The sequence below is a fragment of the Nerophis ophidion genome, linkage group LG27 (genome assembly GCF_033978795.1).
Source record: "Nerophis ophidion isolate RoL-2023_Sa linkage group LG27, RoL_Noph_v1.0, whole genome shotgun sequence".
Lineage (NCBI taxonomy): Eukaryota > Metazoa > Chordata > Actinopteri > Syngnathiformes > Syngnathidae > Nerophis > Nerophis ophidion.
Genome location: NC_084637.1, coordinates 28050720 through 28075885, shown reverse-complemented (window position 1 = coordinate 28075885; position 25166 = coordinate 28050720). Strand labels below are relative to the sequence as shown.

Below are 25166 nucleotides of genomic sequence, written 5' to 3'. Positions count from 1 at the left end.
GATATTATGGACTGTAGATGTAATCCCTAAATTTCTTGCAATTGCACTTTGAGAAACATTGTTCTTAAACTGTTTGACTATTTGCTCACGCAGTTGTGGACAAAGGGGTGTACCTCGCCCCATCCTTTCTTGTGAAAGACTGAGCATTTTTTGGGAAGCTGTTTTTATACCCAATCATGGCACCCACCTGTTCCCAATTCGCCCGCACACCCCTGGGATGTTCCAAATAAGTGTTTGATGAGCATTCCTCAACTTTATCAGTATTTATTGCCACCTTTCCCAACTTCTCTTTCACATGTTGCTGGCATAAAATTCTAAAGTTAATGATTATTTGCGCACAAAAAAATATTTATCAGTTTGAACATCAAATATGTTGTCTTTGTAGCATATTCAACTGAATATGGGTTGAAAATGATTTGCAAATCATTGTATTCCGTTTATATTTACATCTAACACAATTTCCCGACTCATATGGAAACGGGGTTTGTAGATAGAAACATGTTACAACCAGATATTAACAGTAAATTTGCAACTAGGTTAATAATATTTTAAGGAAAATAATACCATATTTTCTTGCATATGTCAGCACATATATTAGGAGCCTTTGTAACCCGCTATATAAATGCTTCTCTTATGATATCGTTATCTCAAGAGACTGCAATATATATCGCAGTACAGACATCAGGTCATATTTCCCATTCCTTACATTGAATATAATACTGAAACAATCCAAAATTCATATTCTGTGGTTTGTCTCTAATCTCAAATTTGGTTTGCAAAGGCAGCCGTACTTGAAACATTGGAAAACAATGACAATTTTCTGTTAATCCAAATTCTTAATCATGTTTTAAAAGATTGTGTCATTATCTCGTACGCGGATAAATGTGTTTATTTTGCAAGTACTTTACATGGTCTTAAAAATTTGACTGACTTCCCTGCTCATTGGAGCAACTAATTGTGCTCCCCCACACTTGCCTGTTGAAAAGCATGACATATCCTGGAGTTATGCTGTGGGTTTCATCGAAATGAGCTATGAGCATGCATTTCTGATTTTAAAGATACTGTCAATGAATCCAAAACGTTTGCCCCCTTCAAGGATGTAATTTCTGGACAAACCTAAGAATCCCATCCAGATACTTTTTCAGGTTTACAAGCACATTTAGCATTATTCTGTTTGTACATACAAAGCCTCAATTACTACGTTAAAGAGACCTATGATGACTCATAGACGTCTTGAATTAACCTCTATTTTTCAGAAATCTAAGTCTGTCCAGCCTCTACTTCTGGATCAGATTTGGGATCCAACTCATACGGCCGTATCTCAACAGTGTACATTTTTAGAGAGAAATTCTGATCATTTTGTGAGAAATTTTCTGTGGCTGATGGCGTGGCCGATAAGATCGAGGAGTTGGGGTTTAAGGCAGGGCTTCTTAACCTCTTTTGACCTAGGGGCCCAACTTTTTAATTACAGAGGGTCCCATGACCCACTTAAAGTATTACATAGATAGTAGATAGAGAGTTCCCTAAGGAAAATAAAACAAAATAACACAGAATTAGACTCCAAAAAGGGGTAGGAAATGGATGGATGGATACTAATCTTACCCTTGAATTTGATCGTATTCAATAATTACATCTAACCAGTTAACCTTGTCAAATGATATGAATAACAAAGATTATTGCTAAGGCTGAGGACCGGCTGATTACAAAAATGTACTGCAAAAGAAGGGTCTAAAAACTGATCAAAAATGATTAGTTGCGACCACAAAAGGGACAAGCGGTAAGAAATGGATGGATGGATGGATGGTTATATAAACTCTAACTAAATGAATAAATGCCAATAATAATGTGTGTTTTTTAAAAACACTGTCAATAGAGTTAAAGTGCAGATGAAAAAACAGCTTCACCACTTTAGTCATATTTTTTGCGCTTAAGAAACTTTGTTCAGACTTTTTCTGTTACATATTGTCATTACTGCCACAAGTGATGGAAAAAGGAATTACAACTGAGAACCGCGGCGGCTCTCAGAGACTACGGCTAAGAAACCGGCAGCCTTCTAGGAGACGCTCGCAGCCCAAACATGGCCCACGGCCTATAGCTAACAAACACTGGTCTTAGGGAACGTCCACAACAACAAAAAAATTGTCAGACATACTCAAAATGTGGGTCAAAAATGTCACAGTGGAGCAAAATGTATGCACCAAAACGTACAATCTAGTCCACAAAGAAGTGTGTTGACTGTGGTTTAGAATATGTAGAGGATCTAACCTAAGGTCCGAGGTTCTCCCAAAAAGGACTCATCAGTAAGGGTCCCTAGTGGCTCCAGAACGTCCAAGATGTGCCCATGTTTCAGATCTTTTCAGAATATTCCATGCTCAATGTGCAAATGGGTTGTTGGTGAACTTCGCCAGAGTGTGGTACCTTCCAACCTTCTTGGTAGATACAGAAACCTGTGCAATGAGGTAAGGGGCTAAAAATAGCAGGCTGGGTATCTTTTATTAGCACGGTTAGTCAAGGATCCAATTTAAGTAACTGAAGGCGGAGATTAGCATACAACTTTCTTGAGGACATGGCTGCTTGTTTCTCAGATGTTCCTTAAATATACCTTCACCACATCTCCAAAATTAGATGCAAGGGTTCTTTTGAAAGTCGAGTGCGTCAAGAAGATCCTACTCACCAGTTGACCAGCATGGCAGCGTTGTTTCCCGGCATAAAAGGAAGTTCTCCTCGGACTTGGCGAACAAATCCTTGGGGAATAAGCGGTAAGATCCACCAGAGGAACATGTTCCTCCTCATGCTTCTGTTCCCAGTCCTGCTGGGATCCATGCATCAAACTTGACTCTGGGGAGTCCCAGGTCCGCGGCCCCTACCGCAGCAAAAGGAAGTTGACCGGGTTACTCAACGCCAGGCGGTATGGAGTCATGAGGGCGTCAAAAAGTGCTGGGAACGAGGTCAACGGACCGGCGGTGTTGGGGATCTGCAGATCGAGTCATGGCAGATGGCGGCCTGCGAAATGTATTCTAGCTTATCCAACAGTGCATTTTTCACAAGTCCTCCTCGCAAATTAAAAAAACATAAAATTGATTTAAAAAAAAAAAATAGATCTGCCGTCCCCCGCCCCTCCCACCTAGCCCCCTTCCATCCCGCTGGGTGATTAGTTGAGACAAGTGTCGCTCTCTGTGGCAGTTGGAGTGTGTGCCGAGGCGTGCGTGGGCCGTCACCGCGCGGAGATCATGCTTCATCTGGGGTTTAGTGTGGGTTGGGGTGGCACGGCCGAGTGGGCGGGCCGTTAAGTCTCGGCGGATCCCGGGACAGGATGCCCCCCCCCCCCCCTCCCCCGTCAGTGCCGCGCTTACTGATGGCAGGATGCAGATTGTAACCGGGGATTAGCGAGGTTCAAAAATCCGATTTTGCCCGGAGAAAGCCTTGCGTATTAGTGTGTGTGTGTGTGTGTGTGTGTGTGTGTGTGTGTGTGTTTAAAAAGAGTGTGCTTGAGAGCTGTTTGTGTTGGGTCTTAGTGTGTGTTGTGTGTAGTCATTGGATCTTTCATAGTTGAACATTGCCCGCAATCGGAAACGGCTCTTGGCAAGTACTTTTTTTAAGCCTCAAATGCAATCTTCACTTGTTTAAATGAAAATTGCAAACCCCGCCCTCCCAAACACACACGCCCACTCAAATTCTGCCCAATTCCGTTTTGCCGCCGGCGTCGACCAACTCTGCCAAAATAGAAGGTGCGAGCCTATTATCACGTCCTCATAATGATTACTTGCGCTCCGTGCCTTTCTTTCATCACATTAATTATTCATATACTTCATTTCACACTAATAAGTATTGTTCACTTCATCCTGATCTCCCTGTGGGCTGTGCTAACACCTGTGAATACAGTCAACTACTGGTCCTCTCTTTTCCCGACCTCACTGTGGGCTGTGCTAACACCTGCGAATACAGTCAACGACTGGTCCTCTCTTTTCCCGACCTCACTGTGGGCTGTGCTAACACCTGTGAATACAGTCAACTACTGGTCCTTTGTTTTCCCAACCTCACTTTGGGCTGTGCTAACACGTGTGAATACAGTCAACTACTGGTCCTCTCTTTTCCCGACCTCACTGTGGGCTGTGCTAACACCTGTGAATACAGTCAACTACGGGTCCTTTCTTTTCCCGACCTCAATGTGGGCTGTGCTAACACCTGTGAATACAGTCAACTACGGGTCCTTTCTTTTCCCAACCTAACTTTGGGCTGTGCTAACACCTGTGAATACAGTCAACTACGGGTCCTTTCTTTTCCCGACCTCAATGTGGGCTGTGCTAACACCTGTGATTACAGTCAACTACTGGTCCTTTCTTTTTGAGACATAGTTTTCCCCAACATGTCCTGGGTCTTCCCTGTGGCCTCCTACCGGTCAGACGTGCCCGAAACACCCTCTTAGGGAGATGTTCGGGTGCCATCATGACCAGATGCCCGAACCACCTCATCTGGCTCCTCTCTATGTGGAGGAGCAGCGGCTTTTTTTGAGCTCCTCCCGGATGGCAGAGCTTCTCACCCTATCTCTAAGGGAGAGCCCCGCCACCCTGCGGAGGAAACTCATTTCGGCCGCTTGTACCCGTGATCTAGTCCTTTCGGTCATAACCCAAAGCTAATGACCTTAGGTGAGGATGGGAACGTAGATCGACCGGTAAATTGAGAGCTTTGCCTTCCGGCTCAGCTCCTTCTTCACCACAACGGATCGATACAGCGTCCGCATTACTGAAGACGCCGCACCTATCCGCCTGTCGATCTCACGATCCACTCTTCCCTAACTTGTGAACAAGACTCCGAGTTACTTGAACTCCTCCACTAATTAGATACGCCTATGAAAATCCTTATTCTAGATGTTTAAATAGAGAGTGGTCGCCACAAGGGCTTGGACCCGTAAGAGTTTTGAGGTGGGACTTAGATACTTATACTGAGGTCACATCTCTCGCTATAACCGTTAACATGAACTGATGAAGCCTACTTGGATGAGAGGTGAAACATTTTCTAAGACAAACTGAACAGTCCAGTTGCGATTGAATGCCCCGAGAATGGCATCACACCCATGCGACATCACTGACACCTAGTGGCCAGTGAACAACACTACACGTCACAAAAAAATGAATGCCGCCATAGATTTAGTGATCCATTCTATGAAAAACATCCTTAGCCCATATTTTCCAACCTTCCCGAATTTTCCGGGAGACTCCCGAATTCCAGTGCCTCTCCCGAATTTCTCCCGATTTCCAGCCGGACCTGAGTGAGGACAGCCTGTCGTCACATCCGCTTTTCCTCCTTATAAACAGCGTGCCGGCCCAGTCACGTTATAACATCTATGGCTTTTGGAGCTCAGTGCACAACTGCACACACAACAAGAAGGAGACTATTATATCAGTCTCCGTTATCCATAGGTTTATCTATAACCCATAAAGTAGGCAGGCACGGAGCTATTTCTCAGCGTGTGTTTATTCCATCCGGCATGTTTATATACTGACACACACCATCCAGATTCTCATCATGCATTGCTTCAAAACTACGGCAAGTAGTAATGTCCCAAAAAAAGATAGTGACAGAGAATCGAACGAGGATGGACAATTCAACCCTAAACTCACTCCTTTCCTGCAAATTAAATTTCACAGAAGCTGCCCATACCTATGCTCCTTCAAAGGCTGTGCTACTGGCCGCAAAGCATTGCAACTTTCAAATACAACAATGAGTAGAGAGGAGTGTTATGTCTGTGTATATGTGTAAATAAATGAACACTGAAATTCACCCCCACCCCCAATCTCCCGAATTCGGAGGTCTCAAGGTTGGCAAGTATGCCTTAGCCCTGATGTTTAACTTGAGATGTATAGCATTTTAAGTGATTAATCAGGGTCTGAGAAGGAATATCCCAAACACGTTTTAGTTATTTGTTAGTGCAACAGATTTGTTTTGCTCCAAGTCAGTAATGTTTTTTCCTGCAATAATTGTCGATGAGTGTAATGCCACACACATGAAATCGAACTTAATGACGGGCTTCTGTCATAATCGGTGGTCCAGATCATGTTTGGTTTAGTTATGTTCTGTTAGTTTTGGACTCCTTTAGTTCCTGCTTTGTCAATCAATTCCTACCTTCACGCTCTCGTCCGGAGTTGTCAGTTTTGCATCCCGGGAGAACAAACCTTGCAGCTCAATGCGAGGTTTGTTCTCCCGGGATGCGAAACTGACAACTCCGGATGAAAGCGTGAAGGTAGGACTTGATGTATTTTTTTCATAAATCATCCAATTACCAATATACAGGCACAACAATAAAAAGGCAAGCTTCCCCAACAAACAGGAAGCTAAAACTTGATACAGGCTAGGGAACAGACAAATCTTACACACCCCGTTTCCATATGAGTTGGGAAATTGTGTTGGATGTAAATATAAACGGAATACGATGATTTGCAAATCCTTTTCAACCCATATTCAGTTGAATGCACTACAAACACAAAATATTTGCTGTTCAAACTCATAAACTTAATTTTTTTTTTCGCAAATAATAATTAACTTAGAATTTCATAGCTGCAACACATCCCAAAGTAGTTGGGAAAGGACATGTTCACCACTGTGTTACATCACATTTTCTTTTAACAACACTCAATAAACGTTTGGAACTGAGGAAACTAATTGTTGAAGCTTTGAAAGTGGAATTCTTTACCTTTCTTGTTTTATGTAGAGCTTCAGTCGTTCAACAGTCCGGGGTCTCCGCTGTCGTATTTTACGAATCATAATGCGCCACACATTTTCGATGGGAAACAGGTCCGGACTGCAGGCGGGCCAGGAAAGTACCCACACTCTTTTTTTACGAAGCCAAACTGTTGCAACACGTGCTGAATGTGACTTGGCATTGTCTTGCTGAAATAAGCAGGGGCGTCCATGAAAAAGACGGCGCTTGGATTGCAGCATATGTTGTTCCAAAACCCGTATGTATCTTTCAGCATTAATGGTGCCTTCACAGATGTGTAAGTTACCCATGCCTTGGGCACTAATGCACCCCCATACCATCACAGATGCTGGCTTTGGAACTTTGCGTCGATAACAGTCTGGATGGTTCGCTTCCCCTTTGGTCCGGATGACACGATGTCGAATATTTCCAAAAACAATTTGAAATGTGGACTCGTCAGACCTCAGAATACTTTTCCACTCTGCATCAGTCCATCTTAGATGATCTCGGGCCCAGAGAAGCCTGCGGCGTTTCTGGATGTTGCTGATAAATGGCTTTGGCTTTGCATAGTAGAGCTTTAACTTGCACTTACAGATGTAGCGACCAACTGTATTTAGTGACAGTGGTTTTCTGAAGTGTTCCTGAGCTCATGTTGTGATATCCTTTAGAGATTGATGTCTGTTTTTGATACAGTCTGAGGGATCGAAGGTCACGATCATTCAGTGTTGGTTTCCGGCCATGCCGCTTACGTGGAGTGATTTCTCCAGATTTTCTGAACCTTTTGATGATATTATGGACCGTAGATGTTGAAATCCCTACATTTCTTGCAGTTGCACTTTGAGAAATGTTGTTCTTAAACTGTTTGACTATTTGCTCACGCAGTTGTGGACAAAGGGGTGTACCTCGCCCCATCCTTTCTCGTGAAAGACTGAGCATTTTTTGGGAAGCAGTTTTTATACCCAATCATGGCACCCACCTGTTCCCAATTAGCCTGCACACCTGTGGGATGTTCCAAATAAGTGTTTGATGAGCATTCCTCAACTTCATCAGTATTTATTGCCACCTTTCCCAACTTCTTTGTCATGTGTTGCTGGCATCAAATTCTAAAGTTAATGGTTATTTGCAAGAAAAAAAATGTTTATCAGTTTGAACATCAAATATGTTGTCTTTGTAGCATATTCAACTGAATATGGGTTGAAAAGGATTTGCAAATCATTGTATTCCGTTTATATTTACATCGAACACAATTTCCCAACTCATATGGAAACGGGGTTTGTACTTGACATGAGCGTGAAGCAAACAATGAAGTGAATAAATAGCTCTCTGATTAGTGCTCAACAGCAGGTGAATGTGCCGAACACTAATCAGAGGCAGGTGAAACCAATTAGTACCCATGGTAACCAAAACAAACACCCAAAGTGTAAAAAGCAGGAACTAAGGAATCATGCATAGATGATGATATATACATAATTAAGGGAGTCCAAAACTAACAGAACATAACTAAAGAAAACATGATCCAGGACCACGGATCATGACAGCTTCCCACTCCTGTCCGCCTTATTTTCTGTTTGTTTCCCCTCAGGTCAGTATAGAGTGATGACGGTCCACTTCTACGTGAAAAGGAATTTTGGATATCTTGTCATCCAGACATATATTCCATGTTTCATGACAGTAATCCTGTCCCAGGTGTCATTTTGGCTGAATAGAGACTCTGTTTCTGCACGGACTGTGTTTGGTGAGTGAAGACACAGGGACTATTAAGAACTGTTAAGACTTATTATGATCAGGGTTCACCAACGCGGTGCCCGCGGGCACCAGGTAGCCCGTAAGGACCAGATGAGTCGCCCGCTGGCCTGTTCTAAAAATAGCTCAAATAGCAGCACTTACCAGTGAGCTGCCTCTATTTTTTTAAATTGTATTTATTTACTAGCAAGCTGGTCTCGCTTTGCTCGACATTTTTAATTCTAAGAGAGACAAAACTCAAATAGACTTTGAAAATCCAAGAAAATATTTTAAAGACTTGGTCTTCACTTGTTAAAAAAAAATCATTTATTTTTTTACTTTGCTCCTTATAACTTTCAGAAAGACAATTTTAGAGAAAAAAATACAACCTTAAAAATGATTTTAGGATTTTTAAACACATATACCTTTTTACCTTTTAAATTCCTTCCTCTTCTTTCCTGACAGTTTAAATCAAAATTCAAGTTTTTTAATTTTTATTGTAAAGAATAATAAATACATTTTAATTTAATTCTTCATTTTAGCTTCTGTTTTTTCGACGAAGAATATTTGTGAAATATTTCTTCAAACTTATCATTATTAAAATTCAATTATTCTGGCAATTCTAGAAAATCTTTACAATCAAATTTGAATCTTATTTCAAAGTCTTTTTGAATTTATTTTAAAATTTTTGTTCTGGAACATCTAAAATAAATACTGATTTGTCTTGGTTGGTAGAGTGGCCGTGCCAGCAACTTGAGGGTTGCAGGTTCGATTCTCGCTTCCGCCATCCTAGTCACTGCCGTTGTGTCCTTGGGCAAGACACTTTACCCACCTGCTCCCAGTGCCACCCACACTGGTTTAAAATGTAACTTAGATATTGGGTTTCACTATGTAAAGCGCTTTGAGGCACTAGAGAAAAGCGCTATATAAATATAATTCACTTCACTTAGTTAGAAATATAGCTTGGTCCAATTTGTTATATATTCTAACAAAGTGCAGATTGGATTTTAACCTATTTAAAACATGGCATCAAAATTCTAAAATTAATCTTTAATCAGGAAAAATGACTAATGATGTTCCATAAATTCTTTTTTTAATTTTTTCCCAAAAACTCGAATTAGCTAGTTTTTCTCTTCTTTTTTTCGGTTGAATTTTGAATTTTAAAGAGTCGAAATTGAAGATCTGATGGCTTCATCTGGTCGGGATCTTCAGCTCTCACTGGATCGGTTCGCAGTCGAGTGTGAAGCGACCGGAATGACAATCAGCACCTCCAAGTCTGTGTCCATGGTTCTCGCCCGGAAAAGGGTGGAGTGCCATCTCCGGGTTGGGGAGGAGACCCTGCCCCAAGTGGAGGAGTTCAAGTACCTCGGAGTCTTGTTCACGAGTGAGGGAAGAGTGGATCGTGAGATCGACAGGCGGATCGGTGCGGCGTCTTCAGTAATGCGGACGATGTATCGATCCGTTGTGGTGAAGAAGGAGCTGAGCCGGAAGGCAAAGCTCTCAATTTACCGGTCGATCTACGTTCCCATCCTCACCTATGGTCATGAGCTTTGGGTCATGACCGAAAGGATAAGATCACGGGTACAAGCGGCCGAAATGAGTTTCCTCCGCTGGATGGTTCGCTTCCCCTTTGGTCCGGATGACACAATGTCGAATATTTCCAAAAACAATTTGAAATGTGGACTCGTCAGACCTCAGAATACTTTTCCACTTTGCATCAGTCCATCTTAGATGATCTCAGGCCCAGAGAAGCCTGCGGCGTTTCTGGATGTTGTTGATAAATGGCTTTGGCTTTGCATAGTAGAGCTTTAACTTGCACTTACAGATGTAGCGACCAACTGTATTTAGTGACAGTGGTTTTCTGAAGTGTTCCTGAGCCCATGTGGTGATATCCATTAGAGATTGATGTCGGAGATAGGGTGAGAAGCTCTGTCATTCGGGGGAAGCTCAAAGTAAAGCCGCTGCTCCTCCACATGGAGAGGAGCCAGATGAGGTGGTTCGGGCATCTGGTCAGGATGCCACCCGAACGCCTCCCTAGGGAGGTGTTTAGGACACGTCCAACCGGTAGGAGGCCACGGGGAAGACCCAAGACACATTGGGAAGACTATGTCTCCTTGCTGGCCTGGGAACGCCTCGGGATCCCTCGGGAAGAGCTAGAAGAAGTGGCTGGGGAGAGGGAAGTCAGGGCTTCCCTGCTTAGGCTGCTGCCCCCGCAACCCGACCTCGGATAAGCGGAAGATGAAGGATAGATGGAAATTGAACATAAACTATGTTTCAAAATTAAATTTTCTTTTTTTTCCTGTTTTCTACTCTTTTAAACCGTTCAATTAAGTGTTTTTTTCATCATTTATTCTCTACAAAAAACCTGTAAAAGGAAAAATATGTACGACGGAATGACGGACAGAAATACCCATTTTTTTATATATATATAGATTTATTTATTAAAGGTAAATTGAGCAAATTGGCTATTTCTGGCAATTTATTTAAGTGTGTATCAAACTGGTAGCCCTTTGCATTAATCAGTACCTAAGAAGTAGCTCTTGGTTTCAAAAAGGTTGGTGACCCCCGTATTAAAGCCTCCTTTCCCGACGACTTGCCACAGAGCAATTAGAACTTGTCACCTTTGTTCTGCACCCAGGGGTGACCACGGTGCTGACTATGACCATCGTCATCAGTGCCAGAAACTCCATCCCTAAAGTGGCCTACGCGACGGCGATGGACTGGTTTATTGCCGTGTGTTACGCTTTCGTCTTTTCGGCCCTGATCGAGTTTGCTATCGTGAACTACTTCACCAAGAGGAGCTGGGCGTGCGACGGCAAGAAAGCTTTGGAAGCGCAGCACCCAAAGGTAAAAGTCCTGGTCTAATGTCCATCCTGAAAAGTCCAAGACCCTAACCCTCGAAGCAAATTTACGGCTGAGCCACCGGAATGTTTGATCAGGGTTTTGAGCTTGTCCAATACCCATCACATGTATTAACTCTATCTATACAATCAATCAATCTATTTATCTATATAGCCCTAAATCACAAGTGTCTCAAAGGGCTGCACAAGCCACAACAGCATCAGCGGTTCAGTGCCCACATAAGGGCAAGGAAAAACTCACAACCCAGTGAGACGTCGAAGAGAATGACTATGAGAAACCTTGGAGAGGACCGCAAATGTCGAGTGGGTCTGACTTAATATTGTGAAAGTCCAGTCCATAGTGGATCTAACATAATAGTGAGAGTCCAGTCCATAGTGGATCTAACATAATAGTGAGAGTCCAGTCCATAGTGGATCTAACATAATAGTGACAGTCCAGTCCATAGTGGATCCAACATAATAGTGCGAGTCCAGTCCATAGTGGATCTAACATAATAGTGACAGTCCAGTCCATAATGGATCTAACATAATAGTGACAGTCCAGTCCATAGTGGATCTAACATAATAGTGAGAGTCCAGTCCATAGTGGATTTAACATAATAGTGAGAGCCCAGTCCATAGTGGATTCAACATGATAGTGAGTCCAGTCCATAGTGGATCTAACATAATAGTGAGAAATTACAGTCCATAGTGGATCTAACATAATAGTGAGAGTCCAGTCCATAGTGGATCTAACATAATAGTGAGAGTCCAGTCCATAGTGGACCTAACATAATAGTGAGAGTCCAGTCCGTAATGGATCTAACATAATAGTGACAGTCCAGTCCATAGTGGATCTAACATAATAGTGAGAGTCCAATCCCTAGTGGATCTAACATAATAGTGAGAGTCCAGTCCATAGTTGATCTTACATAATAGTGAGAGTCCAGTCCATAGTGGATCCAACATAATAGTGTGAGAGTCCAGTCCATAGTGGATCTAACATGATAGTGAGAGTCCAGTCCATAGTGGATCCAACATAATAGTGTGAGAGTCCAGTCCATAGTGGAACTAACATAATAGTAAGAGTCCAGTCCATAGGGGATCTAACATGATAGTGAGAGTCCAGTCCATAGTGGATCCAACATAATAGTGTGAGAGTCCAGTCCATAGTGGATCAAACATAATAGTGTGAGTCCAGTCCATAGTGGATCTAACATAATTTTGTGAGTTCAGTCCATAGTGGATCCAACATAATTGTGTGAGTCCAGTCCATAGTGGATCTAACATAATAGTGTGAGAGTCCAGTCCATAGTGGATCTAACATAATAGTGTGAGTCCAGTCCATAGTGGATCTAACATAATAGTGAGAGTCCAGTCCATAGTGGATCTAACATAATAGTGAGAGTCCAGTCCCTAGTGGATCTAACATAATAGTGAGAGTCCAGTCCATAGTGGATCTAACATAATAGTGAGAGTCCAGTCCCTAGTGGATCTAACATAATAGTGAGAATCCATAGTGGGGCGTTGTTGGGGGCGTGGTTAAGAGGGGAGGAGTATATTTACAGCTATCCATCCATTTTCCTACCGCTTATTCCCTTTGGGGTCGCGGCGGGCGCTGGTGCCTATCTCAGCTACAATCGGGCGGAAGGCGAGGTACACCCTGGACAAGTCGCCACCTCATCACAGTATGTGTAGAAATCTTTATTTATAATTCAATCACTTGTTTATTTTTCAACAAGTTTTTAGTTATTTGTATATCTTTTATTCCAAATACTTCAAGAAAGACATCTACAAATGAGCAATATTTTGCACTGTTATACAATTTAATAAATCAGAAACTGGTTACATAGAGCTGTATTTTACTTCTTTATCTTTTTTTTTCTACCAAAAATGCTTTGCTCTGATTAGGGGGTACTTTAATTAAAAAAACGCATTACTGAAAAAATGTTGACAACCACTGATCTAAAAGCCGTAGATGTTATTGTCACATATGCATGCACAGTAGATGGCAGCATTGTCCTGTTTAAGAGTGTCACAACATTGCTGTTTACGGCAGACGAACTGCTTTAAGGTAGACAAAAACGTGACTGCTGTTGTTGTGTGTTGTTGCCGCGCTGGGAGGACGTTATGAAACTGCCTAACAATAAACCCACATAAGAAACCAAGAACTCGCCCTGGATCATTCTACAGTTATAACGTCATTGGGCAGACACTCTGTTTATATTGTGGGAAAGCGGACGTGAAAAAAGGCTGCCGACACGTCACTCGTTGTGCTTTCGCCTCGTGCGCCTTTTTTGCTTGCACCCTCTGTTCCTTTATTATAGTAAAATGAAATCCTGTTTATACCCGCACGCCATGTTCTAAGTAGTCCGTCTGCTTTCCTGGGAGAACGACCCCCGCAGCAAGCTGCGACCCCCCCATTATGACACTAGTATGAACTTACACCAGGGGTGTCCAAAGTGTGGCCCACGGGTAATTTTTTTAACGGCCCTAAGCACATTCTAAAAATACGATTAAAAAACAGAAAAAGTGGTATAAAAGAGTAAACAGGTGAAATGTGACGAGAAAATATTGCAATGTTTACTCTAATAACACAAAGCTGCCATGCAGGCTGTTATTTTCTCTAAAAAAATAATAATTAATCAAAATCCATGTCACATTAAATATTACATTTTGAGATATTTTTGAGGGAAAATGTTGCATATTTTGTTTGTCATATAAAAAACAAAGTTGTTTTTTTCTAAAGAAGGGCCTAATAAGAACAAACAAAAAACATAAACAACAATAAAAGTTATAATTGACAGATAGATCTGAAGTTGATCTCAAAAGATGATTATGTTTAAAGTACACAGTAAAAAAAAAAAGTTTTTTATTTTTAATGAGTAGGACCCTTTTCGATCCCCAATAATTTTAGTGCGATTTTTTTTTTTTGTGTCATTGCTAAAAAAATAAACACAAATTGAAATCAATGGTGTTTTGTGTTGACATTTTTAAGGCTCCACCTATTCTATAATCTCAAATATTCCACTTTAAAATTTTAATGGGGGAAACTATTGCATATTTTGTGTTTTTTTTTCCATAACAAAACAGGGTATACAACTTAAATCTTTAAAAACGTTATATTGACAGATAGACCTAATGTTGATCTAGATCAGGGGTCACCAATGCGGTGCCCGCGGGCACCAGGTAGCCCGTAAGGACCAGATGAGTTGCCCGCTGGCCTGTTCTAAAAAAAGCTCAAATAGCAGCACTTACCAGTGAGCTGCCTCTATTTTTTAAATTTTATTTTTTTACTAGCAAGCTGGTCTCGCTTTGCTCGACATTTTTAATTCTAAGAGAGACAAAACTCAAATAGAATTTGAAAATCCAAGAAAATGTTATAAAGACTTGGTCTTCACTTGTTTAAATAAATGTATTTATTTTTTCACTTTTCTTCTTATAACTTTCAGAAAGACAATTTTAGAGAAAAAATACAACCTTAAAAATGATTTTAGGATTTTTAAACACATATACCTTTTTACCTTTTAAATTCCTTCCTCTTCTTTCCTGACAATTTAAATCAATGTTCAAGTATTTTTTTTTTTTATTGTAAAGAATAATAAATACATTTTGATTGTATTTTTAATTTTAGCTTCTGTTTTTTTCGACGAAGAATATTTGTGAAATATTTCTTCAAACTTATTATGATTAAAATTCAAAAAAAATATTCTGGCAAATCCAGAAAATCTGTAGAATCTAATTCAAATCTTATTTCAAAGTCTTTTGAATTTCTTTAAAATTTTTGTTCTGGAAAATCTAGAAGAAATAATGATTTGTCTTAGTTAGAAATATAGCTTGGTCCAATTTGTTATATATTCTAACAAAGTGCAGATTGGTTTTTAACCTATTTAAAACATGTCATCAAAATTCTAAAATGAATCATAATCAGTAAAAATTACTAATGATGTTCCATAAATTCTTTTTTTATTTTTTCAAAAAGATTCAAATTAGCAAGTTATTTTCTTCATTTTTTTCGGTTGAATTTTGAATTTTAAAGAGTCGAAATTGAAGATAAACTATGTTTCAAAATTTCATTTTCATTTTTTTCCTGTTTTCTCTTCTTTTAAACCGTTCAATTAAGTGTTTTTTGTCATCATTTATTCTCTACAAAAAAACCTTCCATAAAAGGAAAAAAAAATGTACGACGGAATGACAGACAGAAATACCCATTTTTTTTATATACATATAGATTTATTTATTAATGGTAAATTGAGCGAATTGGATATTTCTGGCAATTTATTTAAGTGTGTATCAAACTGGTAGCCCTTCACATTAATCAGTACCCAAGAAGTAGCTCTTGGTTTCAAAAAGGTTGGTGACCCCTGATCTAGAGATTAAAACCTTGAATAACAATAATACAAAATAATGACATATATTAAATATTTTTTGGACCAAAATCCTTTGAGGTCCCTGGGATCAAGCCTGAGTGGAGGCCTAAATGTATATTTTTACTAGGGGCGTAACGGTACTTGTATTTGCATCGAACCGTTTCGGAAGCAGAAGTCTTCACAAGCTGCTCTGCTTTCTGCCTCTGTCTCTGCCTCAATGTCCCGCCCACACAACCATCTGATTGGTTACATACAAAGCCAATCCGCAGTGTGTATTCAGACTTCAGAACCATATAGTCAATGCTTTAGCGTCGAGCAGATATTCGGCTAGCAGGGGAGGAGCGGACTCTACCCAAATTATACCAAACACTTCCCAGTCACAACTATTACAAACATCACTATGTGCCCGTTGACCTTCTAGAAACTTAAACTGCAGCTCAGCTTGCTCACAGTATAGGCTTGAGATGAAGGCTAATTAGCTTTTAGCGTAACGTTAGCTCATTTTTCTGTGTGTGCGTGTTTTAGGGGCAGCAAAGCACTGTCTGTCTGTTATTTCATTGAACTCCATGGTGTTCAGGGATGAATAGTCCCTCCTATTGCAATTGTACTATTTTTCAGCTATAGTTACATGAATCATTAGTAATGTAGCAGCCTAGTTTTGAATAGCAGGGTCCCTGCTATCACATGTTGATAAAAAATACAACATTTACATAATAAAAGACAACTACAGGCTTCCCAAATGCTGTAATAAATTAAGCATGATGAGTTGACTTGAAACTGTTTAATGTTGCACTTTTTATATGTAGAAGAAATGTTTTTTCATTTTATTTAATCAAAGCAACAACTTGAGGCAGTTTAATGTGGATTAACGTTGGCAGAATTATTATAGTGTTCCCAATTTTAAAAGAATCAAGCCATTGTTTACAAATTTGGTAAATAAATAACCCAAAAATGTATATTTTGTTGATTTCTTACTGTACCGAAAATGAACCGAACCGTGACCTCTAAACCGAGGTACGTACCGAACCGAAATTTTTGTTCACCGTTACACCCCTAATTTTTACACGTATATTGTATTGGTTTTTGAAATATTGCTTTGGTTTTTCAGTGTGCGGCCCTCCGTGGAAAAAGTTTGGACACCCCTGACTTACACAGTTAGCTGCCAGCCACCTTAAACAGTGCAAAAAAACAAAAAAAGTATCAGCCAGAAGGGATCGTTTTTTGTCATCGGCCCTGAAAGGCATTAGTCGCCAATAGCAGATCACGTACAAAAATGGCGGATGAGTGGGAGTGGCATATCCCTCCTGCCAAACATTTTCCCCGACATCATTATTCATGTACCTTCTGCACCTTCTTCTCTCAAAACGAGCTGACGGTTACTTTTGATGTGCTCAACATGGAAGGTCAGCCCATTTTACCAAAATTATTATTTCTATCTTCAGGGCCGTTCTGAGAGCTATCCGCTGAAAACGCTCTTACATAGGTTTGATTTGTGCTCGCAATAAAAAAATAGTGACCAATCATGTCCTAATGGTCAAAGCTGGGAAAAGACATTTTGAGCTTTAATAACTAAAAAGCCCATAAAACATCCATCAAATAACATCATGTGAAAGAGAGGCTGAAGAGTCCTAAGTGCACTTTATTAATTAAAGAGCACTAATAGTGGGAGTTAGTAGTAAGTAGTAACGCACTCACACACACATATTATATATATATATATATATATATACAAACCCCGTTTCCATATGAGTTGGGAAATTGTGTTAGATGTAAATATAAACAGAATACAATGATTTGCAAATCATTTTCAACCCATATTCAGTTGAATATGCTACAAAGACAACATATTTGATGTTCAAACTGATAAACATTTTTTTTGTTGTTGCAAATAATCATTAACTTTAGAATTGGATGCCAGCAACACGTGACAAAGAAGTTGGGAAAGGTGGCAATAAACACTGATAAAGTTGAGGAATGCTCATCAAACACTTATTTGGAACATCCCACAGGTGTGCAGGCTAATTGGGAACAGGTGGGTGCCATGATTGGGTATAAAAACAGCTTTTCCCAAAAAATGCTCAGTCTTTCACAAGAAAGGATGGAACAACTGCGTGAGCAAATAGTCAAACAGTTTAAGAACAACGTTTCTCAAAGTGCAATTGCAAGAAATTTAGGGATTTCAACATCTACGGTCCATAATATCAACAATAGGTTCAGAGAATCTGGAGAAATCACTCCACGTAAGCGGCATGGCCGGAAACCAACATTGAATGCCCGTGACTTTCGATTCCTGTATCAAAAACCGGCATCAATCTGTAAAGGATATCACCACATGGGCTCAGGAACACTTCAGAAAACCTCTATCACTAAATACAGTTTGTCGCTACATCTGTAAGTGCAAGTTAAAGCTCTACTATGCGAAGCGAAAGCCATTTATCAACAACATCCAGAAACGTCGCCGGCTTCTCTGGGCCCGAGATCATCTAAGATGGACTGATGCAAAGTGGAAAAGTGTTCTGTGGTCTGACGAGTCCACATTTCAAATTTTTTTGGGAAATATTAGACATCATGTCATCCGGACCAAAGGGGAAAACGAACCATCCAGACTGTTATCGACGCAAAGTTCAAAAGCCAGCATCTGTGACGGTATGGGGGTGCATTAGTTTCCAAGGCATGGGTAACTTACACATCTGTGAAGGCACCATTAGGGGCGGCATGGCGTAGTGGGTAGAGCGGCCGTGCCAGAAACCTGAGGGTTGCAGGTCCGCTTCCCACCTATTAACATCCAAATCGCTGCCGTTGTGTCCTTGGGCAGGACACTTCACCCTTTGCCCCCGGTGCCGCTCACACTGGTGAATGAATGATGAATAAATGATTGGTGGTGGTCGGAGGGGCCGTAGGCGCAAACTGGCAGCCACGCTTCCGTCAGTCTACCCCAGGGCAGCTGTGGCTACTGATGTAGCTTACCACCACCAGGTGTGAATGAATGATGGGTTCCCACTTCTCTGGGAGCGCTTTGAGTATCTAACAATAGAATAGCGCGATATAAATCTAATCCATTATTATTATTATTATTATTATGCTGAAAGGTACATACAGGTTTTGGAACAACTTAGGCTGCCATCTAAGCGCCGTCTTTTTCATGGACGCCCCTGCTTATTTCAGCAAGACAATGCCAAGCCACATTCAGCACGTGTTACAACAGCATGGCTTTGTAAAAAAAGAGTGCGGGTACTTTCCTGGCCCGCCTGCAGTCCAGACCTGTCTCCCATCGAAAATGTGTGGCGCTTTATGAAGTGTAAAATACGACAGCATACTGTTGAACGACTGAAGCTCTACATAAAACAAGAATGGGAAAGAATTCTACTTTCAAAGCTTCAACAATTAGTTTCCTCAGTTCCCAAACGTTTATCGAGTGTTGTTAAAAGAAAAGGTGATGTAACACAGTGGTGAACATGCCCTTTCCCATCTACTTTGGCATCCATGAAATTCTAAGTTAATTATTATTTGCAAAAAAAACCCAAAGTTAATGAGTTTGAACATCAAATATCTTGTCTTTGTAGTGCATTCAACTGAATATGGGTTGAAAATGATATGCAAATCATTGTATTCTGTTTATATTTACATTGAACACAATTTCCCAACTCATACAGAAACAGGGTTTGTATATATGTATGCAAACTTTTGACCAGGATTCTATATATATGATTTTTTTAACTGTTTGCCCCCTGTCCTTGTGTCACGCCGCAGGAGCGAGACCCGGCCGAGGACGCCTCCATCGCCACCATCTCCGACACCACAGCGGTGCAGCTCCCCGCCACCGACACCAAGGCGGCGGACCTGAAGAAGACCTTCAACAGTGTCAGTAAGATCGACAAAATGGCCCGGATACTTTTCCCCGTTCTTTTCGGGACCTTCAACCTGGTGTACTGGGCCACGTATCTGAACAAGAAACCGGTGGTTAACAGAAACTAACCCCCTTTTTTTGAACCTTGTCTTTTTTTGAGACGGAGGAAGTCAATCGACTTTGGGAAGCCGCCTGTCCTATTTTCATTTTTCTTGGTCTTCGTTTGCCTAAATGGCCTGCTTGATGGCATTGTGACTTTGAACGCTGCTTCTTCTTCTTCTTCTCCTTCATTCACCCTGCTGCAGTTGGCATGATACACTCGGCACTGTATCAAAAACCGACATCCAATCTCTAAAGGATATCACCACATGGGCTCAGGAACACTTTGGAAAACCACTATCACTAAATACAGTTTGTCGCTACATCTGTAAGTGCAAGTTAAAGCTCTACTATGCGAAGCGAAAGCCATTTATCAACAACATCCAGAAATGTCGCCGGCTTCTCTGGGCCCGAGATCATCTAAGATGGACTGATGCAAAGTGGAAAAGTGTTCTGTGGTCTGACGAGTCCACATTTCAAATTGTTTTTTGGAGATATTCCACATCGTGTCATCCGGACCAAAGGGGAAAACGAACCATCCAGACTGTTATCCACATAGCAGCCGGGAAAACCACGTACATGTAGATGCATACAGTACATATGTATGTGTGTGCACTCCGTTACTAACAATCCACTTCCCTTTCCGGAGCCATTTTTTGGAAGTAGGCCATGAGCTGATTGCCTGAGACGCTCTGCGCTTACAAGACTGGAAGAACTGCCATATTTCCATGCATTTGTTTAACAAGGTATTTTCTTCCGGTGGAAACTCTTGAGCCTTTAGTGCATTGATCAACTACTTGCAGCGTTTTTTTGTTGTGTTTTTAAAGTGAATTCTCTTCTCCTCTCGGAGGGGAGTGAGTGTTTGTGCAATTTAAGGCGAACATTTAAGGCCTTGCACTGCAAGTCGAGTTCCCCCAAAATAGAATCGAATACGTTGTGCGATTCAGAATCGATTCTTATTCTTTTTAAATCGATTTTTAAAAAAAAAAATATATATATTTTTTTATCAATCCAACAAACCACTTCACAGCAATACCATAACAATGCAATCCAATTCCAAAACCAAACCTGACCCAGCAGCACTCAGAACTGCAATAAACAGAGCAATTGAGAGGAGACACAAGTAGTGAAACAAAAATTAATATTATCAACGACAGTATCAATATTAGTTATAATTTCAGCATAGCAGTTATCAAAAATCCCTCATTGACATTATCATTAGACATTTATAAAAAAATAAAAAAAACAATAGTGTCACAGTGGCTTACACTTGCATCGCATCTCATAAGCTTGACAACACACTGTGTCCAATGTTTTCACAAAGATAAAATAAGTCATATTTTTGGTTCGTTTAATAGTTAAAACTAATTTACATTTTTGCAATCAGTTGATAAAACATTGTCTTTTACAATTATAAAAGCTTTTAAAAAAAATCTACTACTCTGCTAGCATGTCAGCAGACTGGGGTAGATCCTGCTTAAATCCTATGTATTGAATGAATACAGAATCGTTTTGAATCGGAAAAATATTGTTTTTGAAACGAGAATCGGATCGAATCAAAAAACTCGATATATTATCGAACCGTGACCCAAGAATCGATATTGAATCGAATCGTGGGACACCCAAAGTTTAGCAGCCCTAATATATATATATATATATATATATATATATATATATATATATATATATATATATATAAATGATTTTTTATATAACCCTAAATTACTAGTGTCTCAAAGGGCTGCACAAACCACAACACAAACCACTACGACATCCTCGGTAGGCCCACATAAGGGCAAGGAAAACTCACACCCAGTGGGACGTCGGTGACAATAATGACTATGAGAAACCTTGGAGAGGACCCGGCATATGTGGGCAACCCCCACTTCTAGGGGACCGAAAGCAATGGATGTCGAGCGGGTCTAACATGATACTGTGAAAGTTCGATCCATAATGGATCCAACACAGCCGCGACAGTCCAGTCCAAAGTGGATCCAACACAGCAGCGAAAGTTCCGTCCACAGCGGAGCCAACAGGAAACCATCCCAGGCGGAGGCGGATAAGCAGCGCAGAGATGTCCCCAGCCAACACACTGGCAAGCGGTCCATCCTGGGTCCCGACACTGGACGAGCGGTCCAACCTGGGTCCCGACTCTGGACAGCCAGTACTTCATCCATAGCCATCGGACCGGACCCCCTCCACAAGGGAGAGTGGGACATAAGAGAAAAAGAAAAGAAACGGCAGATCAACTGGTCTAAAAAAACAGGGGGTCTATTCAAAGGCTAGAGTATACAAATGAGTCTTAAGGTGAGACTTAAATGCTTCTACTGAGGTAGCATCTCGAACTGTTACCGGGAGGGCATTCCAGAGTACTGGACCCCGGAATGGAAAACGCTCTATAGCCCGCAGACTTTTTTGGGGCTTTGGGAATCACTAATAAGCCGGAGTCCTTTGAACGCAGATTTCTTGCCGGGACATATGGTACAATACAATCGGCAAGATAGGATGGAGCTAGACCGTGTAGTATTTTATACGTAAGTAGTAAAACCTTAAAGTCACATCTTAAGTGCACAGGAAGCCAGTGCAGGTGAGCCAGTACAGGCGTAATGTGATCAAACTTTCTTGTTCTTGTCAAAAGTCTACCAGCCGCATTTTGTACCAACTGTAATCTTTTAATGCTAGACATGGGGAGACCCGAAAATAATACGTTACAGTAATCGAGACGAGACGTAACAAACGCATGGATAATGATCTCGGCGTCTTTAGTGGACAGAATGGAGCGAATTTTAGCGATATTACGGAGATGAAAGAAGGCCGTTTTAGTAACGCTTTTAATGTGTGACTCAAAGGAGAGAGTTGGGTCGAAGATAATACCCAGATTCTTTACCGAGTCGCCTTGTTTAATTATTTGGTTGTCAAATGTCAAAGTTGTATTATTAAATAGAGGTCAGTGTCTCGCAGGACCGATAATCAGCATTTCCGTTTTTTTGGCGTTAAGTTGCAAAAAGTTAGCGGACATCCATTGTTTAATTTCATTAAGACACGCCTCCAGCTGACTACAATCCGGCGTGTTGGTCAGCTTTAGGGGCATGTAGAGTTGGGTGTCATCAGCATAACAGTGAAAGCTAACACTGTATTTGCGTATGATGTCACCTAGCGGCAGCATGTAGATGCTGAAGAGTGCAGGGCCAAGGACCGAACCCTGGGGAACTCCACACGTTACCTTAACATAGTCCGAGGTCACATTGTTATGGGAGACGCACTGCACCCTGTCAGTAAGATAAGAGTTAAACCAAGACAGGGCTAATCTGACATACCAATTTGTGTTTTGATACGTTCTAATAAAATATTATGATCGACGGTATCGAAAGCAGCGCTAAGATCGAGGAGCAGCAACATAGATGACGCTTTAGAATCCATCGTTAGCAATAGATCATTAGTCATTTTTGCGAGGGCTGTCTCCGTGGAGTGATTTGCCCTGAAACCGGATTGAAAGGTTTCACATAGATTGTTAGACGCTAAGTGTTCATTTAGCTGCTCTGCAACAATTTTTTAGAGGATTTTTGAAATAAAGGGAAGGTGAGACACCGGTCGGTAGTTTACCATGAAGTCAGGATCGAGGTTAGGTCTTTTAAGGAGAGGATGAGTAATCGTTTTTTTGAATGCTTGGAGAACAGTGCCAGAGGAAAATGATAAGTTTATAATATTTAGCACTGATGGACCTAATAATACAAAAAGCTCCTTGATAAGTTTCCCAGGAAGTGGGTCAAGTAAACATGTTGTCTGTTTTATTCCATTTACACGTTGTAACAATTCTTCTAATGTTATTTCATCAAAACGAGAGAAACTATTTTGGATATTTGCATTATCCGCCGTATATACAGTCGTATCTGTGTTAATAGAACCCAGTTGTAGCTGGGACGCATTGTCTTTAATATCCTTTCTAATGACTTCAATTGTGTTATTAAAGAATTTTATAAAGTCATCTGCTGAGTGGGTGGAGCTACTGGAAGGGGTCCCTTGTTGGGTTAGCGATGCTACCGTACTAAACCAAAATTTAGGATCGTTTTTATTAAGGTGGATGAGATCTTGAGTAATATTTAGCTTTAGCTAAGGTAAGCATGCGTTTATAAGTTATTAAACTATCACTCCATGCTTGATGGTGCACCTCAAGATTGGTCGTGCACCATTTGCGTTCCAGCTTTCTACATTATAATTTCGAACTCTAGTTTCTTCTGTTAACCATGGCGTACGCCTTTTTGAAGCCTTTTTTAACTTTAGCGGTGCTATGTTATCAATGGTTTCGCGCAGGGCGTCGTTAAAGTTGTTAGTGAGGTTATCAATAGAGCCCACATACTTTGGGAATGGTGCCATTACCGAGGGCAGTAGGTCAGCAAGAGTTGTCGTTGTGGCCGTATTAATGTTGCGGCTGCTATAGCAGTTATTATTATTAGTTTGAGTTCGAATTTCATCAGTCTGAACTTCGAATTTTATAAGGTAATGATCGGACATTACTTTAGTATACGAGAGTATCATAACTTTGGAAACGATGATACCTCTGACAAGCACTAGGTCTATCGTATTACCGCTGCGATGCGTCGATTCATTTATTATTTGTGTAAGACCACAGCTATCAATTATAGTCTGGTGCACCACGCATGGTGGGTCCGATGGGGTATTCATATGGATATTAAAGTCCGCCATTATAAGTATATTATGGGCGTGCGTCACTAGATCAGCAACAAACTCTGAGAATTCACTGATAAAGTCCGAATAGGGCCCTGGGGGGCGATAGATAACAGACAGGCATAGAGCATAGAGGCAGCGGTGTGGTAGACCTCATAGAAAGCACCTCAAACGATTTATATTTATTATTTAAGTTAGAACTAAAGTTAAAGTTTTCGTTCTATATTAGTGCAACCACTCACCCCTTTTAAGGGGACGGGCAATATGCGCATTCGTATAGTTAGGAGGAGATGCCTCATTTATCGCAAAAAAGTCGTCTGGCTTAAGCCAGGTTTCGCTGAGACCGATGATGGTCTCGTGCGTATATACATATATGTATGTGTATATATATATATATATATATATATATATATACTCGTATATATATATATATATACTCGTATATACATATATATGTATATATACGTATATACATATATGTATGTATATATATACATATATGTATGTATATATAAATATATATATATATATATATATATACATATATACTGTATACATGTATGTGTACATATATACATATACACATGTATGTATGTATCTGTATACATGTATGTATATATGTGCATAAATGTATGCATACATATATACACGTATGTATATATGAACATATATATATATATATATACATATATATATATATATATATATATATATATATATATACACATATATATATATATATATATATATATATATATATATATATATATATATATATATATATATATATATATGGAGTCATGTGTGGAGTCATTTGATTGGTTCCGCCAGGGGGTGCTGGAGTCAGGGTGACGCACTAAGCGCGTTTTAACTGTGCGACCTAATTTGTATTCTACTTTTATGGT

At 40.5% G+C, this 25166-nt stretch overlaps 2 protein-coding genes across 5 annotated transcripts in view; one reads left to right on the top strand and one right to left on the bottom strand.

Annotated features, from left to right (window-relative positions):
• LOC133544467 (gamma-aminobutyric acid receptor subunit beta-3-like) overlaps window positions 1–3157 on the bottom strand; it is a 250825-nt gene extending 247668 nt beyond the window's left edge. Inside the window, exon 1 of one of the 2 annotated variants that reach the window (XM_061889810.1) lies at window positions 2675–3157. In XM_061889810.1, the coding sequence (XP_061745794.1) occupies window positions 2675–2823 (149 nt within the window). In that variant the 5' untranslated portion in view covers window positions 2824–3157. The remainder of the gene's footprint in view (window positions 1–2674) is intronic. The other variant, XM_061889811.1, reaches the window with a different exon arrangement.
• Window positions 1–24631, top strand: part of LOC133544468 (gamma-aminobutyric acid receptor subunit alpha-5-like) — a 103197-nt gene extending 78566 nt beyond the window's left edge. For all 3 annotated transcript variants that reach the window (XM_061889815.1, XM_061889816.1, XM_061889814.1), the window contains 3 exons: window positions 8280–8432; window positions 11058–11266; window positions 19380–24631. In XM_061889815.1, the coding sequence (XP_061745799.1) occupies window positions 8280–8432; window positions 11058–11266; window positions 19380–19604 (587 nt within the window). In that variant the 3' untranslated portion in view covers window positions 19605–24631. The remainder of the gene's footprint in view (window positions 1–8279; window positions 8433–11057; window positions 11267–19379) is intronic.
• Window positions 24632–25166: the final 535 nt, after the last annotated feature.